Source organism: Mauremys mutica, chromosome 8 (assembly GCF_020497125.1).
Source record: "Mauremys mutica isolate MM-2020 ecotype Southern chromosome 8, ASM2049712v1, whole genome shotgun sequence".
Taxonomy (NCBI): domain Eukaryota; kingdom Metazoa; phylum Chordata; order Testudines; family Geoemydidae; genus Mauremys; species Mauremys mutica.
This window is the reverse complement of record NC_059079.1, coordinates 19,270,859-19,288,800: the sequence shown is the minus strand read 5'-3', so window position 1 is coordinate 19,288,800 and position 17,942 is coordinate 19,270,859. Positions and strand designations below refer to the sequence as shown.

General features: G+C 42.0%; 2 protein-coding genes across 4 annotated transcripts in view; one reads left to right on the top strand and one right to left on the bottom strand.

Annotated features, from left to right (window-relative positions):
- IL23R (interleukin 23 receptor) overlaps positions 1-10,089 on the bottom strand; it is a 45,808-nt gene extending 35,719 nt beyond the window's left edge. The window contains exons 1-3 of the mRNA XM_045027689.1: positions 10,023-10,089; positions 3,945-4,046; positions 1,669-1,965 (exon numbers count right to left, since the gene is read on the bottom strand). Coding sequence (XP_044883624.1) covers positions 1,669-1,965; positions 3,945-4,002 — 355 coding nt within the window. The 5' untranslated portion in view covers positions 4,003-4,046; positions 10,023-10,089. The remainder of the gene's footprint in view (positions 1-1,668; positions 1,966-3,944; positions 4,047-10,022) is intronic.
- C8H1orf141 (chromosome 8 C1orf141 homolog) overlaps positions 1-17,942 on the top strand; it is a 127,284-nt gene that overhangs the window by 79,251 nt on the left and 30,091 nt on the right. The gene's annotated exons all lie outside the window — the stretch shown is intronic.

Genomic DNA, 17,942 nt, shown 5'->3' with positions numbered 1-17,942 from the left:
AACTCCTTCCGCACTCTGGCTGCCCCATCTTTCTCCTTTCAACTCCACATGTCAGGGTATCCATGCTAGTGATTGTGTAGAAGGAAGCAAACTATGGCACATCAGTTTGCCTCTCTGTGCTTCAGTTTTCCTATGCGTAAAATGGGGATAATGGTAGTGACCACCTTGTAAAGTAAAGCGCTTTCAAATCTACCCCTGAAGACAGCTGTATAAGCATTAGGTGGTGTTATAGCCTGTAAAGATGCACACAGTCACTTCTGTCACTTGACTCAGGGAGTTCAATATCTCCTTGCCATTTGGGCAAGCATATGACAGTGATAGGAGAAGGATAGTTTCAGTGTCACATCCAGATACAGTAACTCCTTGCTTAACATTGTAGTTATGTTCCTGAAAAATGTGACTTTAAGCCAAACGATGTTAAGCGAATCCAATTTCCCCATAAGAATTAATGTAAATGGGGGGTTATGTTCCAAGGAAATTTTTTCACCAGACAAAAAAATATATATTATTAGATATACACACAGTATACATTTTAAACAAACAATTTAATACTGTTCACAGCAATGATGATTGTGAAGCTTTGTTGAGGTGGTGAAGTTAGAGGGTGGAAGAGGGTGGGATATTTCCCAGGGAATGCCTTGCTGCTAAATGATGAACTAGCACTTGGCTGAGCCGTCAAGGGTTAAAACATTATTGTTAATGTAGCCTCTCCCAAAGGCAGCGCGAACACGAGGGGGGAGACAGCATAGCAGACAGAGACAGACACACACCTTGTGTGTGGGAGAGAGATGCACACTGCCCCTTTAAGTAAGCTGACCCACTCTTAAGTGCATTGTCTTTTTAAGTGGATCAGGAAGTTGAGGCAGCAGCTGCTGCCCCAAGCTCTCTCTGTCTCTCTCTGTGGGTGTCCCCTCCCTGCTCTATATGGAGAAGGGGTAAGCGGGATGCAGGAGCAGGGGGGGAGGGGGACACCCTGACATTAGCCCCCCCTTTCCCCTGTGCACAGCAAGCAGGAGTCTCTGGGAGCAGCTCCAAGGCACAGGGCAGGAGTAGCACATGGTAGTTGGGGGAGGGACAGCTGAACTCTAGGCAATTGGTAGCCTGCTGGGCGGCTGCAGCACAAAGAACTTAGGGGAGCAGGGAGCTGATGGGGGGCTGCAGGTCCACCCTGGTTACAAGCCCCCACCAGCCAGCTGCAACGGGCTGCTCTTCCTGCAAGCAGTGGACAAAGCAGGCAGCTGCCAAACGACATTAGAAGGGAGCATTGCCCAACTTTAAACGAGCATGTTCCCTAATTGCTCAGCAATGTAACAACAAAACACCGTGAACCGGGATGACTTGCTTAAATCGAGGTAACGCTGCTAAATTCGACCTAAAGTCATAGGGTGGATCAGGCCTAAGTGAGGAGTTACTGTACCTGTATGCAGCCACATGACAGAACATGCACTGGAGTTGCTACTAATGATGTATATCAGCTGACTCCAGTTACAACATAACTTGCTGGTTAACTACAATATAGCTTTAATTACTAACAAGACCCCAAACCTTTTATTGTTAAATAAATAAAATAAAAAATGGAAGTTTCACTTTTCAACTGGAAAAAATACCAACACTGCTTTTGTGTGATTTTTTTTTTAGGTGCGGCATCTAAAAATATTAAATACTTACGTCCTGCAGAAAATTGTGTTCCACATACTACCATATGTGCAGCTCTGCTGGGACACTTGGCATAACATAGGACAGTGGAATATGGTTTTCTGAAATCATGAAGCTGAAGTTGCACTGTAGTTTTGTTTATTGTTGTTAATAATTTGTCTTCTATATGAGTATCATTTAGCATCATGTATAACTTTGCCATTTGACAGTTTACCGTAGAATGGCAATTTATAGAAATGTTCAAACCCATCTGAATGACTGGAGCTGGTTCTATCCACACGTATCCAGAGCAGTGAACGTTTATGACTCCTGTGAAAGCATAAATTGATTAAAATAGGTCTCTGATTGCTTTTTTAAATAGAAGAAGCTAATGTTTCAGTTATGCAGCATATTTGGCTGCACTTCTTTTTGACTAGTCAAATGATTCTAGTGGACGCTGCTTAAAACCAGACCTTAATGAACAAGGTCGGACCTAAATCCAACAATTGTCCCTGGTTTCTGCACTGTTCTAGAGTAACATCCTGGAACTTCTATACCCACTTCAGGTATAGTTTAAACAATGGAGACATCTATTGATTTTAGTTATGAACGTCCCTTGTAAAGCACCTTGAGATCTACTGATGAAAAACATTATATAGGAGCTAGGTGTTGCTTTTGTTAAAATGAATAAGGCAATCAGTAAAATATCCCTTGTATTATTTATTTAGATACTAAATGTAATCTGTTTTACCCTGCACTTGCAGTTTCAGTTTGCCACGGATTTTTGCATTTAGACTGTGAGAGAAATATATATTTAAGAACATAAGATCATAAGACTGGCCATAGTGGGTCAGACCAAAGGTCCATCTAGTCCAGTATCCTATCTTCCAACAGTAGCCAATGCCAGGTGCCTCAGAGGGAATGAACAGAACAGATAATCATCAAGTGAACCATCCCCTGTTGCCCATTCCTAGTTTCTGGCAAACAGAGGTTAGGACCTATCCTCCATAAATTTATCTAGTTCTTTTTTTGAACCTTGTTATAGTCTTAGACTTCACAACATCCTCTGGCAAAAAGTTTCATATGTTGACTGTGCATTGTGTGAAGAAATACTTCCTTTTGTTAGTTTCTATCAAAAGGATCAGCAAAAGGACCAGTGAAAAAGTTGAGGATGAAAATTTACAATCTTATGACAATTTGTCATTAGCACCTGTTTGGGATTAATGGGTATTATTTCAGGCTGGGTATTACTTGGCATTCATGTTTAGTGGAATGTGCACTAGATTGCCATCACACTATCGGAGCAGAAATGGAGTAGGGGGGAAGGTCTGAAATCCTGTCGCCATTGAAGTCCATGGGTGTTTTGCCACTGAAGTCAGTGCAGCCAGGATTTTACATGTGGGTGCATGTACACACACAAAACTATTGATAGCTAATGAGAACTTAGAGTTTAGATCACAATGTCATGCTAAGGGGAAGATTTCGGAGGCCGTGGAATCCTGGAGTACAGAAGCCCTGCCTTCCATACCCTCTAAAACAAAGATACTGAATGGAGTAAGGGCAGTGCTGGTACTGTGTCTGTGCTCTATCATACATCCTGTACTACAGTGACTGGTTCATTGTGGGCATGAAGCCAAGGTTCCATCTGTGTGGGAGGGGGGGAAACACAGTGACTCAGTACACACTGTTCTCCCTTCTGCACAGCTCTCTCTGGTACAGGTCACGGGTGCCTCATCCCCAGTGCCCCCACATTCCCCTGTCAGGGCACATAGAACCCGGTCCTACGAAATGTCAGCGGTATGCAGTAACAACTCAGATAGGAATCACCTGACGTCACAAATTTCAGATTGTGCTTTAATAATGACTAGCAGGAGATAACCTTTTACAAACGGATCTGAGCTAAAGCAAAGGTAAGAGGATTAAGGCAGCTCCACGATAGAAGCACAAGGGCCCCTGATGATCAGATTACAGCTCTGCACCAGAGATGACAAATTTAGCTTCTGAGCGATATCAGACGTGATCTGTTCTTCCTGGAAAGGTGTGGCTGCATTGAAACCTCTGATTTCTAAGATGTGCAATAAAACGAGGCATATCTATATGTCTGTAGGCATCAAACAGCTATAAAGGCCCCAAAATAGTTTATATGTTCATCTTATTTCAACTACATTCACTTTATGCTTGGCTGTTCATCAGCTCTGTGTGCCATTATGTTAGCTGAAATGTATTGATTTCTCTAAGACACAAAGCTATACTAACAATTGTTCCTGAATTCAGCACTAAGAAGTGGTGAGATGGAAGACAGACTATACCTCTGTAAATCCAGCCGAAGAGTATATGGAGCGCCACTGCCACTTTAAATCTAACCATGACCTGATTGATTCGTGGCTGATGTCAGTGGAAAAGCATGGCCTCTGAAAAAATGAAATTAACATTAGACCTTTCTCACAATAAACAATGCAATGTTGAGACCAGGTTCTAAGACAAGACAAAACAAAACTAATAACATGAGAGGCCAGTATCAGAACCTCAAATACACAGATGTCATTGGTCCTGCTAGTTCCTGCATCTGCACACTGCTATAGCTCTGGTCCTATCTCACTTCCAGATGTACAGAAGGGCCTAAGGCTAGTTTCCAGATCCACAGCAGCAAAAATTGAAAATGTTGGCCACAGTAGGATGAATCTTTAGATGCTGCTAAATACAGTGGACCAAACTCATGGCTGGTGTAATTCCACTGAAGTTAATAGAGGTGTGAATTTGGCGAGGCGTTGCTTAGAGCTAGGCAGAGGAGGCAATATTCAGAGAGCTGAGTTCCAGGGCTAGGGTTTGCTAGAGAGGAAAGTATCCAGAAGCTACAATGTGGAATCTTAGATTTTTAACGGTGAGTACCTAAAGTAGAGATGGCCTGATTTTCAGAAGTGCGGACCACCCACAGCTCCTGTTTTTATCTGGCTCCTTTCTGTCAGTTAGAGAAAAGGAAAATGACTTGCTCTAAGGTGGAGCACTTGGTTAATTTGCCTACTGGTTATGACTTTCTTTCTCATTTTTCTATTTTTTTATTTCTTCTGCTTTGTTTTGAAGACAGACTTTGACTTCTTAAGAAAGATGTCACATCTACCGCAAATTCACTTGAGTACTTTCTACTTAGTACTTTCCTGTGACACTTTCTAGCACGTTCTGATGGTGAAGGGGATTTTTACCCCCAGTAATCTTCAGACACCCACATTCTCTTCGGTAGGGAGAGAGTGATTTTTACCCCTCCTACTCCTGACCTATTGTGCAGGTGCCATCAGGCTCTAGAAGATTTAGATTAAGTCTCTGAAGTGCCTAGTAATTTTGTGTGTCTCTTGGAACCCAACTTGAAACACCTTTAAAGTGGCCAAAGGGTGGGTACTCAGCACGTTCTCCAAATCTGGCCCCTTCAAGGTAGTCTCAAAGCTGAGCACCCAAATTCACTAGTCACTTTGGAAAATCTTGGCCTTAAGCCTCACTGCAACCTGATTTCTCTAGATCAGTTTTCCCCAGACTGTGGGCATGCCTCCCTAGGGGGGCGCAGAGGAACGTTCAGGGGGGTTGCTGTGGGAACTGGGCCAGCCCCTATGGGGGGTGGGAAGGGAGCACCCCCTCATCTCCAACCTGCTCCCAGTCCCCTCTTCAGCACTCCAGCCCCACTCCCAATCAAGGTCCCGTGGATGTCGGGTCCCAGCCCCATCCCGGTTGCAGCTCCCACTTCTGGCCCTGGCCCCACTCCTGGCTCCGCTCTGGCTCCTTGGCCTTGGCTCCCAATCCTGGACCTGGCTCCCAGCCTGTGTGCGCGCGCGCAGGGACAGATTACATTACGGATAAGGGGAGCATGACATAAAAAGTTTGGGGACCACTGCTCTAGATACATCTCTGCCAGCATTTGCAGGGACTTGGAATTTTGAGGCTTGTAAAGATCTAGAGGTTTGATGTCCAGTCCCATGGAGGAAGAAATAGACTGGAAATATATCAGTGTTCTGAAGAGAGAGGCAATTCACTGTGTACCCACATTCTTCTCTTGAATTCATGACATGCATGGATTTTGGATAAACTTATTTTCTTGGTAAAGTCATCCAGAGACATCACTTCCTTGTAGGCCGCTGGTATTCACCACTTTAAGAGTTTGAATCTGAACTTGCTTAGAAACAAAAGGAATAGGTGCAAAAATGTGCTGCACCTCTCTGTGCCCTAAGGGCAGCAGAGCTTACACCAGGTACTGCTATCTGGCATGGCAGAAATGGGAACGTATCTGGCTCTCAGCTGGGTGTGTTATTCCAGTTATTCAGTAAACTCAGCACCATCCAGGTGATGTGAAATTTCAGAATGGCAAGAGCCCAGGCTCCATCCTCATTAAGCCCTTCTCTCTCTATCCAAAGCAACTCCTCGCCCAGTGCTATTTCCTATCTCCTCTCTTTGGAGCCTAATCGGAAGGCTGATCAATGGCCTGCAAGCCCTCCCCTCACATTCATTCCAGGTCTTCAAGGACAAGGTTACTGCCCCTTTACTGTGCATCTAAAAGGCATGCTGAGTAGAGGCCTCCTTATCCCCCCTTTTCTGGGGGTTGTCTGATAAGACAGCTGTCCCGCATCCTGGGAAGGTCTTTTAAGGACAGGAGGCATTTGGAAGCCTCTCTTCCCTTTATCAGGCAGCAGTGTGGCAGGAAACTTCTGCATTCATGGCTCCTGGCTGTATAGTGACTCTGGCAGTCGTCAGCAGCAGGAGTAGATTGCTTCCTACCCCATTTGGATGATGGAAATGGGTGGCTTCCAGCTCCCTGGAAGACCTTTTGTAGGCTGGCAAGAAATGGAGCTACCAGAATACCCTCCTCCCTCCCACCCCCTTACTCCAAGCACAGAAGACGGGGCTAACTGCTGTTACTTTGAAGGCTCCCAGCAGGGAGGGAAGGGGACAGTCCCCCGAAGTCGAGACAAGAAAGAAGGGGGAATGGAGCTCTTCCATGGAGGATTTCAGACATATGGGGAATCCAGCAGCCTGTTAGGCAGTGGTAGCTGTGTCCCGGGAATAGATTGGAGGGTGAGAGTGGACATGCCCCCAAAACTTTTTGCAAGCCTGGGATGAATTTTGGGGGTTGTTGTAATCATTTTCACACAGCCCTAGTTTTCATATGTGTGCTTATATAACCCCCACACCTCCTGGGTGTGGTGTTCTGTCCCATCCAGTGGCACGGAGACCACTTAGAGAGAGAGAACTGAAATGAATCTGCTCTTCAGCCTTAGCTAACAGTCAGTTGGCTTTTAGCTCATGCAGTAGAGGCTCATGCACTAAGCTCCGGAAGTCCCTGATTCAATCCTGCCGACGACCGGGGTCTGTTGGTGTTACATTTTCGTGAAGCACATTCAATCTTAAACCCACAGATGAATCTGGGTTCACATTCATGCATTATTTGACTGCCGTGTGCATTGTTGTGTCTGTTTAAATCAACACAGGCTTGCAAGTCATTTCTTGTCTAGACACACTAGTATCTCTTCTATAGTTCTGATGTGGATCCATTCAACTGCACTGAGAGGAACCAGTCCATAATTGTGTGCCACTATGGACTACCATTTAAAAACTAACTATTTAAAAAAAAACCATTAAATGTTAGCTATATTACAATGATTCTAAAATTAACAAATGGGTAAAGGGAGAGGATTAATGGGTCAAAAAGACCAATGGATGGAGCATGGTTTTGAGACCGCACCACTCAATGGCAGTAGGAAAAGGACTTAAGAAGACTAAGTCTTGCATCAAACATCTGGAAGCATGCAGTGGAATAAAAATGGCCACAAATATCACAACATTCCAGCTAGTAGCAAGCTCATGGAATCAAGGTGCATCTTCCCACAAGAGCAGATCTGCAGAGGAAATATACTTGGAAAGCTCCAGTTACAGATGAATAATCTTCTTTATTAGAAGCAGTGCTAGAGAGTTCAGTAGGACTATTCACATGCATAAGATTATGCAAGGAGTAGTCAATTATTTTTTGTCAAGGTCTAAATTATAATTTGGTCAAGGTATAGACAAGGTCCAGACTCCAAAGAAACATTTTCCACACCACAATAATGATGAAAAGTAAATAAAAAGATTTCACGGTCCATTCAATAGCATCTGGCAGTCCAGATTTGGCCTACGGTCCACCTATTGACTACCTCATCCAATGGGAGCTGTAATTGTTTTCCTAGGTCTCTTCCATCTCTAATGCTATTAGGTTGGTTTTACTTTCCTCTAACTTGTGCAGGATTAATCACTCTGGTATTTTTCTCTAGGGTGTCATCCAATCTAGTTTTAAAAGTCCCAAGCAATGGGTTTTCTACTTTTCCCTTTGGGAGACTAGTTTATCACTCTCAGGAAGTCTTCTCTAATACCCAGTCTCAATTTTTCCTTGCTGAACTTGATACCTTTACACCTAGTTTTAATCTCTCCATACCAGCCTGTCTCTGGCCATTTTCTCTTTTATGAACCCGCAGCCCTCCAGAGAATGCCAGAAATCCACATGATATTTCTCAGTGCTGGACTTTTACATTGTGATGAGACCCAAGTTAGATGTAACATGGGTAAAATTAGAGAATTCTCGATTGATGATGCCTCTGAAGGGGCTAGACTTTGACATATCTGGAGCTGGTGAAACTTGGCACAGCCATGCTTACTTTTGATGGGTATACAAGAATGACTGATGCGCCGGGCTGAAACCTCTTCTTGGGATACCACATCCATTTTGGAGGCTATCTGCATTAGCTACCCAAGCACAACTTTGAGGTGCATGAAAGTATGCTGCTGCAGCTGGCTCTCGGAGGGGAGTCAGCGGTGTTTCTATTTTGTGAGGCTAGGCATTTGCGGATCTCAGTTCAAAACTGAGCTCTAGGAGATACAGGATTGGCACTAACTGAAGGTCAATGATAGCTCTACCCTTCTGTTTAAACTGGTACTTAAGGCTATAGAAAAATGATCAAAAGTAGATATTGCCAAATAATTTTTTTAAATAATCCCAGTGATCTGAAAAAAGAATATTTCCATTGGAAATGGTAGTTCTTCAACTGCTGTACTTAGTGATCTAGAATACATTTCAAAAGGCTTTAGACTAATATTACATGTCTAGAATGTCTAATGCGTAACAAGTACCCTGGTATTTCTCCTTGTATTGCCTTTGCCACAGTGTCCTAAAACTTTCCTCTGTACTGGAGATGGCAAAACTACTTAGTAATCCCCTTCATTAACTTTCATACTCTCTCTCCTTATCTGATCTGGTACAAGAATTTTAACACCCTACCAACATCCTGCTACACTCCTGCAAGTTAAAAGAAACAAATAAAAAACACACATGCTTTGAAAAAGTTCTTCTTTAAGAAGAACTTTCTAGCCTCCAGCTGTAACATTTAGATCAGGATTTCAAACACCACCTGATTTGGGAGTTATTCAAATTTACGGTTTTATTCCAATTCATAGGGGCCACTTGCAACCTTTGGAATCAGATGCAGGCTTGGAATTTGAACATCCCGGTAATTTAGAAGTATCTGGCGCTGGAGATTCGATCCCATCTCTACTAAGAACTCTGACTACTAAAAACCTCTTAGGCCCAGATTTGTAAAGGTATTAAGTGTTGTGGTGCTCAGCACTGCAACACCTAACTGACTTAGGCACCTAAGTCTCATTTTCAAAAGTGATTTAGGTACTTAAGACCCTAAATCCCATTGGCTGTCAATTGGATGTTGGCTTCTAAAATGTCTGAATCCCTTTGGAAAATGAGACTTAGGCTCCTAAATCAGTTAGTTGCTGCACTGCTGAGTGCTCCAATGCCTAAATATCTTAGTACACTAACACTGCATTGTAATTTAGAGCAGGGGTTCTCAACCTTTTTCTTTCTGAGGCCCCCCGCAACATACTATAAAAATTCCACAGCCCACCTGTGCCACAAATAACTGTTTTCTGCATAGAAAAGCCAGGGCTGGCATTATGGGGTAGCAGGCAGGGCAATTGCCTGGGGCCCCATTCCACAGGGGCCCCCAAGAAATTAAGTAGCTCGGGCTTCTGCTTCAGCCCCGGGTGGTGGGGCTCAAGGCCCTGGGCTTCAGCCCTGCGTGGCAGGGCTTAGGCTTTCTGCCCTAACACTGGTCCTGCTTGGCGGATCCCCTGAAACCTGCTGTTCGTGGCCCCCCAGGGGACCCCAGACCTCTGGTTGAGAACCACTGATTTACAACAAATAATCTGGACAAAGTAGCTGTACCATCTCTGCGACGCATGCTGTGCAGCATGTTTACAGAAAGCATAAACAAGAAAGCCATAAAATACCTAAGCCTGCTGCTAACAGCTTCAGATATATTAAAAAAAAAAATCTTATCAAAGTTTTGAGGAGTTTGGTTATTTTTTACCTTGCCATCTATCAGGCCATTGTTCCACTTCTGTAGTCAGCGCCTTGATTTCTCTACTCACTGCTACTTCACAGCATTTTTAAGAGGCTGGGACTAATTCAGAGTTCACTGCTATAACAGAAACTATCAGCAAAACCCTGACCTACATTACTGATCACTCAAGAATAGTTTATTGTTTCCAGTTTGATAAGTATCTTTGACTCTGAGTCATTCTGTGGGAAAACCCAGCACCCCTTAAAGAAACAACCTCATTTTTTTCTCGCACGGTTTTTTGGAAAAGTTTATTTTTAAATTATAGTTATTCAATGTTTTAAAAAAACAAACAACCTTTCTCAATTTCCCCTGTTTGTCAGTTGTATATCAAAGAAATCTGATATATTTCATACTTAATTGTTTGATAGCAGTGAGTTAGGCTTAATTCAGCTGTTAAGAAAAATATCTTTCTGATAATACACACATCAACCTATTACAAAAATCTCCCCCCCTCCCCGAAATGCTCCAGCTTTCAGTTGCATCAAATTTAGTTACATTCTATCTCTGCCCCTCTTTCCAGGCAATTTATGTGTGAAATGAACAGAAATGTTCCTAATATTTACCTTACAGCATTCCACCAATCACATCCCTCCATCCCAAACTGCTGCCTTTCTCACTTATCTCCTAAATTGCATTTATTACAGAATTTCCCCCTCTGGTTGAATGTTTTAAGAAGCAGATTCTGGGGGTGTCTGATGTTATATCCCAATGCTGTGGTTAAGCAAACCAAACTTGCTTTCAGGTGTTCATATGGATAGTTGTATACACAAATGCCATTTTTACCATTAAAACATGAGATTCTGACCATCCCATTTGACAAGTGAGTTCATAGTATTGCCTGTAACTTCTGGCCCTGTCATTTAGGTCAGTATAGAACAGTGAACTCAGTATTGTGACAAGCACCTTCGCTCCTCTACTACAGAGAGAAGTACACTTCACCCCAGAAAGCCCAATTTTAATTGGGCTCTAATCTGGTGAAGTGCAGAGGGTGAGAAAAGTGGTGCCAGGTGGAAGAGTGCAGCAAAGCCCACCCACAACTCCTACTTCAGTCTATGGGCTACAGTCCATTCACACCCCAGAGGCAGCCACCAATGGATTCGTTATAAGGTACAGAGTTCTACAAGGAATGCTGCAGGCAAAGAAGAATTGTATGACGAGAAGATCCCTTTTGAATGAAGAGGGCAGTAAGGGATTTCCCTGAAAGGTGAGACTTTCTCCAGAAAGTTACCCACATGGAGGAAAAAGTGTTTCTGCCGAGGCCTGTTTTACAGGTGTTGTTCTCTAGAAGAAATGAAGAAGTCCCTTAGAAGAGATCTCTTCCCCCCTGTAGCCCTCATATGTGCTTTCCAATAGATGCCCTCTCTGTTAAAGTAGGGGAAGGAGAAATCAGGAGAAAACATGAAGTCTCTAAAGCAATGGTAGACATTGTAATCTGATACATTGCTTGTTGTATGTGGCTTTAAGGCAAAAAGAGTACTTGAAGGGGGTGATATGAGTGTTTAGAGGGTCCCATTAACGTAGATTATTTCTATGCAGATTTTCTTCAAAACTTTACCTAGTCTGGATAAATACAATCCTGCTCCAGAAGAACCTTTATGGATTCTAGGAGGCATTGACCTATACAAGGCAGTTCTCTAAAAACCCTGTTGTAGAGGTGCTCCTTTTAGGAGAAAGGCTGCTGGCTAGGACCCCACTAAATCACAAGTGAGGGCTGAGAAGGCCATCTGTCCCCAGCGGGGTAGAGTTGAGGCAGGGTGATTGGCAACAAAAGCTACAGGGAGGAATCTAGGTCTGTGAGGCAGGATTTTTACTGGAGATTTGGGTTCCACATCAACTGGGTCTCCAGACAGCAGATGGTTGCTGCCAACATCTGAGAACAAGTGAAACCTGAGCTGAACCCACTAGGATTGCGGGGAGAGAGAACCTAGACTTGACATGAGCCTGAGGATTGGGGTGAGATGTTTGAGGATTACATTAGCATAATATATTCTCACTCAGTGACAGATTTTTCTCCATTATAAAACACTTCTAAAGAGGCGGCTTCTTTTCTCATGACAAGTTTAAGAGTTAACCTCAGTAGCAGTGTTAACCTCATTAAGCACTGTAACCACAGGAAACATTTACCACATTCTGCTAGGGTGGCATCATTTTATATTTGCAACAGTTTAAACAGAAATAAAGCTTACAGAAAAGAGTTTTCCCCTCAGGCAGGGTACTGGACTTATGGAGCGCCACCCACACCAGCACCTCTTATTGCCTTTACACCGACCAATGCTTTTCATGAAAGGAGGGTCAGGAAGTGAAAGTGGCCAGTTTTAGGGTCTGAGCCTCATCTAATGTAACTTACTATTGACTTCAGTGGAGCCAGGCCACTTTACACCAGCTGGGGATCTGGTCACTAGTCTTTCAAAAAGAAATATTTTAGTTTAATGTTCATGAATTACGTTTAGGGGATCCCAGACTGACCAGCTCCTTATCTTCCTTTGTTGATAGCCAAACTCACTATCTGCCCACATGGTCTCCTACTCATCATGCGGGGGTAGAGCCATTTTCTCACCAATGACTCTCCCTTTAAAGACAATTAAAGCAGCAGAACTACATTTTAACACATGCGGCATAATCCATTCATTCTTATCCCTGTTGCCTATGTCAGGGGTCAGGGCCTGCAGTGGAGTCAGTCACCGGGCAACCCTACAAGCACAGCTGGCCTGCAGCAGGCTACCTGACTGACTGCACCATCTGACTGGTCAGGAAGGGCAGCTGGCTGGCTTTAAGCCCAGCAGTAGCTGGCTGGTTGCGCAATGTGTATCATGCCTGTCCCTGCTCCTGCTCGCTCCAGTTCCCTATTGGCGCCTGTCTCTCCAGTGCTGATCCTCAACTCCGCATCTGACCTATGACTCTGGTTACCCTCTGGCTCTGGCATTTGCTTTCTGGCCCTCCAGCACTGGTCCAGGGCTTGTTCCTGAACTCTGCCCACCCTGGACCCAGCTGTAATTGATAGTATGAACTCTCACTTTAACCACTAGACCAGCCTGCCCATGGCCCGCTCTCTAACAGCCTAGTGCCTTACTACGCAAGTAGTCCCACTGAAATCAGACTACTGGCAGAGTAAGGTACTACCAGCATGAGTAAGGGAGGCAAATTAGGTCCTACAATAAACACTAATAATTAAAACAGTATTCGTCATGAATCAGTTGTAAAAAAGTGATTTAATCATACCGAGAAGAATCCTACCCTTGCATACAACTCCCATTTGATTTCAAAGATGCAGTAGTTGCATGCTGATAGCCAAGTATAGAATTTGTCCCAGAGTTATGAATCTATTTAAACTTTATACAGAAGAGCAGGCTTCTGACATAAATGTAATAGCAAGCATGTGGTTTGCATCTCTGCTTAAACAGAGAACACATTGTTTTTGAGAACGCTTAATTATGCATTTGAGAAAAGGTCATTTTTGTATAGGTTACTCCTTGGGGGCTTGGAGAGTGTGACCTGTCTACCAACTTTTTCCTCTTTTCTTTTAATGTAATACAGGAACCGCCCAAGCTGCAAAATTCACAGCTGTATAAGCCCCCTAAATCTGGATGCTTGGATCCAGTATTTTGGTTCTGATCCTTCTTCAGTAGTCAGTATATTTTTCATGTTGATAGCTCCTACTTTAAACAAGCAACTGCCACTTTGGTCTTAGGAAGCACGTTTCACTTTTCTTTCCTTTCTTCCTTACTCCATTTCCTGGCTCGGTGGCAGCAAACTGTTCTGCATGTCTCACTTGCTGGACTCATACGTAGTATTTTACTGCATCTCACTAAGAATCCAGGCTTTGATCCTGCCCCACTGAGGTTAGCTATTGGCTTCACTGGGAGCTATATCAGATCCCTAGATAAGCCAAATAATTGTATTTTAAAAATGACTGCAAATATTTAGTTTTGAGAAACAAGGAACGGTAGGGCCGAATTGTTTTTCTTATTGCCAACTCAGGGGTGTGGTTCCCACTATTTAGTCACAGGGGTTCTTCGAGATATTTAGGGGATATCATGATCAAGACTATGCAAAATAATCACAATCATTATCCAAACCTATTTTATTATTAAAGAAAGAAAACCTTAAACAAATCACACAACTAGGGTGACCAGACAGCAAGTGTGAAAAATCAGGACGGGGTGGGGGGTAATAGGACCCTATATAAGAAAAAGCCCCAAAAATCGGGACTGTCCCTATAAAATCGGAACATCTGGTCACCCTACACACAACTGATAAACTGGCGGCTTCCGTTACAATCTTTGCTGTATGTCTCTCAGTGGAGAGCTTAAACAGACACTACACCCTTGAGGGAACCACCTCCGGGGGGAGGAGGAGATTCTTTTCTGTGGGAAAGTTAAGATCAAAGTATATTGCTTCCTAAAATTATTGTGACTCCATTCCTTATTATATCCTTCAGTAACTAAGAATATTTATAGATGGCAAAAATAATTTTGTTTCAGGACAGGTGGACCTGCTGTTTATTAATAACTAGCCAGCCAGTTTATAGTTGGCAAAGTAAGTAATCTTAACTATGTGCTATGAAACTAAAGAAAAAGTTTAAATCAGCTACTTAGAAGAAACCATTTGAGGAGCTGTCTTAAAACAGGCCAATTATGAATATTCAGAATCTTAAATCCCATTTTTTCTCCGTTTATCAATGTTTAGCCCCTGTCTCCTCTCCAGGAGGTACATGGTCCAACCGCTTGGTGACTGACAAGAGAAACTTCCTTTCACCTATCTTTGTTGAAGGTTTGGGGAGGTTTTCCTTGGGTTGGTTCTTGAGTTCTCCATGTTTTCTTGTCTGTCCATGGCAGCATGTACAGATGGACGGGATAAGTTGATGAGTGCTTGCTGTTTTAAGAAGACTAGCAGAGCAGGTATATGTGAGAGGGTTTGATGCTGGCAGATCAGTTGCCAGCTCATGCCAAGGCCACTGAGCCTCACAAAAGACTGACAAATGCATAGCTGGAAACCTGTCTGGCTCGCCTGTGTGTTAGTATTGTTGAATAGATATTAGGGTTATAAGAATGTGTTTAGACTGACTGGAATACTTGTAGGAAGCTGCATGTGTTAATCCTACTTATAATATCTGTATCCCAGGTTGTTATAAGGTAAAATTATAACATTTGCTCTGTAATTATAAAAATGTTTGCTAAGACTGTAAACCCCCATAGTCTAATCACCACAAAAGGCGTTATCTCCTCCCCAACAAAAGAGAGCCTATAGACACCAGACAAGCCATTGAGGATCAAGTGCAAATTTGTTCCATCACTTAGAAAATGAAGACCTGTGAATGTCTGGCAGGAGATGAATCAGGATATCAGGCATTATACATTTTATTCTGCTACTCATGGATCTTATTCCAGGATTGATATAATTTTTCTTTGACTAATTTAGTCAAAGAAAGCTCATCTGGGAGTTGTACCTTAGTCTGATCATGCCTCTGAATATACTGGATTAAAAGTAGAGCTGTCAAGCGATTAAAAAAAATTAATCGCCATATTAAAAATATTAATTGTGATTAATCGCACTGCTAAACAATAATAGAATACCATTTATTTAAAGATTTTTGGATGTTTTCTACATTTTCAAATATACTGATTTCAATTACAACATAGAATATTCAGTGTACAGCGCTCACTTTATATTTATTTTTTATTAGAAGTATTTATTAGAAGTATTTAGTTTAAAAAAAACGAAAGAAATGGTATTTTTCAATTCACTTAATACAAGTACTATAGTGCAATCTCTTTATCATGAAAGTTGAACTTACAAATGTAGAATTATGTATAAAACCCCCCCTGCATTCAAAAATAACACAATGTGAAATTTTAGAGCCTGCATGTCCACTCAATTCTACTTCAGCCAATTGCTCAGACAAACAAGTTTGGTAACAATTTGCAGGAGATAATGCTGCCCACTTCTTGTTTACAGTATCACATGAAAGTGAGAACAGACATTCACATGGCACTGTTGTAGCTGTCTCCACAAGATATTTACATTCCAGATGCACTAAAGATTCATATGTCCCTTCCTGCTTCAACCACCATTTCAGAGGACATGTGTCCATGCTGATGACTTGTTCTGTTCGATAACAGTCCAAAGCAGTGCAGACCGACGCATGTTCATTTTCATCATCTGAGTCAGATGCCACCAGCAGAAGATTGATTTTCTTTTTTGGTGGTTCAGGTTCTGTAGTTTTCGCATCTGAATGTTGCTCTTTTAAGTCTTCTGAAAGCAAGCCCCACATCTCGTCCCTCTCAGATTTTGGATGGCACTTCAGATTCTTAAACCTTGGGTCAAGTGCTGTAGCTATTTTTAGAAATCTCATTGGTGCCTTCTTTGCATTTTATCAAATTTGCTGTGAAAGTGTTGTTAAAATAAACATGTGCTGGGTCATCATCCCAGACTGCTATGACGTGAAATATATGGCAGAATGCAGGTAAAACAGAAGAGAAGACATACAGTTCTCCCCCAAGGAGACGTAATTAATGCATTCTTTTTTTAACGAGCATCATCAACATGGAAGCATGTCCTCTGGAATGGTGGCTGAAGAATGAAGGGGCATATGAATGTTTAGCACATCAGGCACATAAAGACCTTGCAATGCTGTCTACAAAAGTGCCATGGGAACGCCTGTTCTCAATTTCAGGTGACATTGTAAACAAGAAGTGGACAGCATTATCTCCTGCAAATTTTAACCAAACTTGTTTGTCTGAGCGATTGGCTGAAGTAGAATTGAGTGGACTTGTAGGCTCTAAAATTTTATATTGTTCTATTTTTGAATGCAGGGTTTTTTTGGTACATAATTCTACATTAGTAAGTTAAATGTTCATGATCAAGAGCTTGCACTACAGTACTTATACTAGGTGAATTGAAAAATAACATTTCTCTTGTTTTTTACCGTGCACGTATTTGTAATAAAAATAAAGTGAGCACTGTACACTTTGTATTCTGTGTTGTAATTGAAATCAATATATTTGAAAATGTAGAAAACATCCACAAATATTTAATACATTTTAATTGGTATTCTATTGTTTAACAGTGCGATTAATAGCTGTTAATTTTTTTGAGTTAATCATGTGAGTTAACTGTGATTAATTGACAGCTCTAATTAAAAGATTGGAACTCAGTGGAAAAACAAAGGGTCTGACAGTTGAATAGAGCTTTGTTGTATAACCCCTTTAGAATTAAAGAGTTGGAAGAAAATTTTCAGAAATAGAAGATGATGATAAGGAAGGGATCAGGTGTTCTCTAGGATGCCAGAAAGGCAGTAATAAGGAGGATCCTTGTAAATAAAGAATCATACCTCAATAAGATGAGAGCACTGGAAGAAGAAAGTTTGATTTAAGGAACGTATTGTTTTAGAAGGTAGACTTAAATCAACAGGATCTAAAAGTGTATAAGAAAATAATTGAGATGAGGGAAGATTAACCTATTACAAACAAAAGGGTGAGCAAATCCTTAAATATATTAAGGACAATACAGCTGATAGGCTTTTAGCCAGAGAGTTAAAGAAACAAGAAAAGTCAGCCATCCCTCTGATTAAAAATAAAAAGGGGGATTTAGTAACCAGCATCAAACAGATCTCTGAAATATGTGCTAACTTTTTCCATACTTTGTACACTTCTGAACATCCAAATCTTGAATTTATAAATAGATATTTGAGAAGTGTGAAACTACATCAGCTTTCAGAGGATGATGTGGCAGCTCTTGATAGGGTAATTGCTTCAGAGGAAGCTGAATTTATCATGAAGAGTTTAAAATCCAAAAAACCCCCCCAAGTTCTAATGTATTTTTGGGAGAGAATATTATAGAGCTCTAAAATAAGAGGTGTTCCCTATTTTAACTGAATTGCTTAACAGT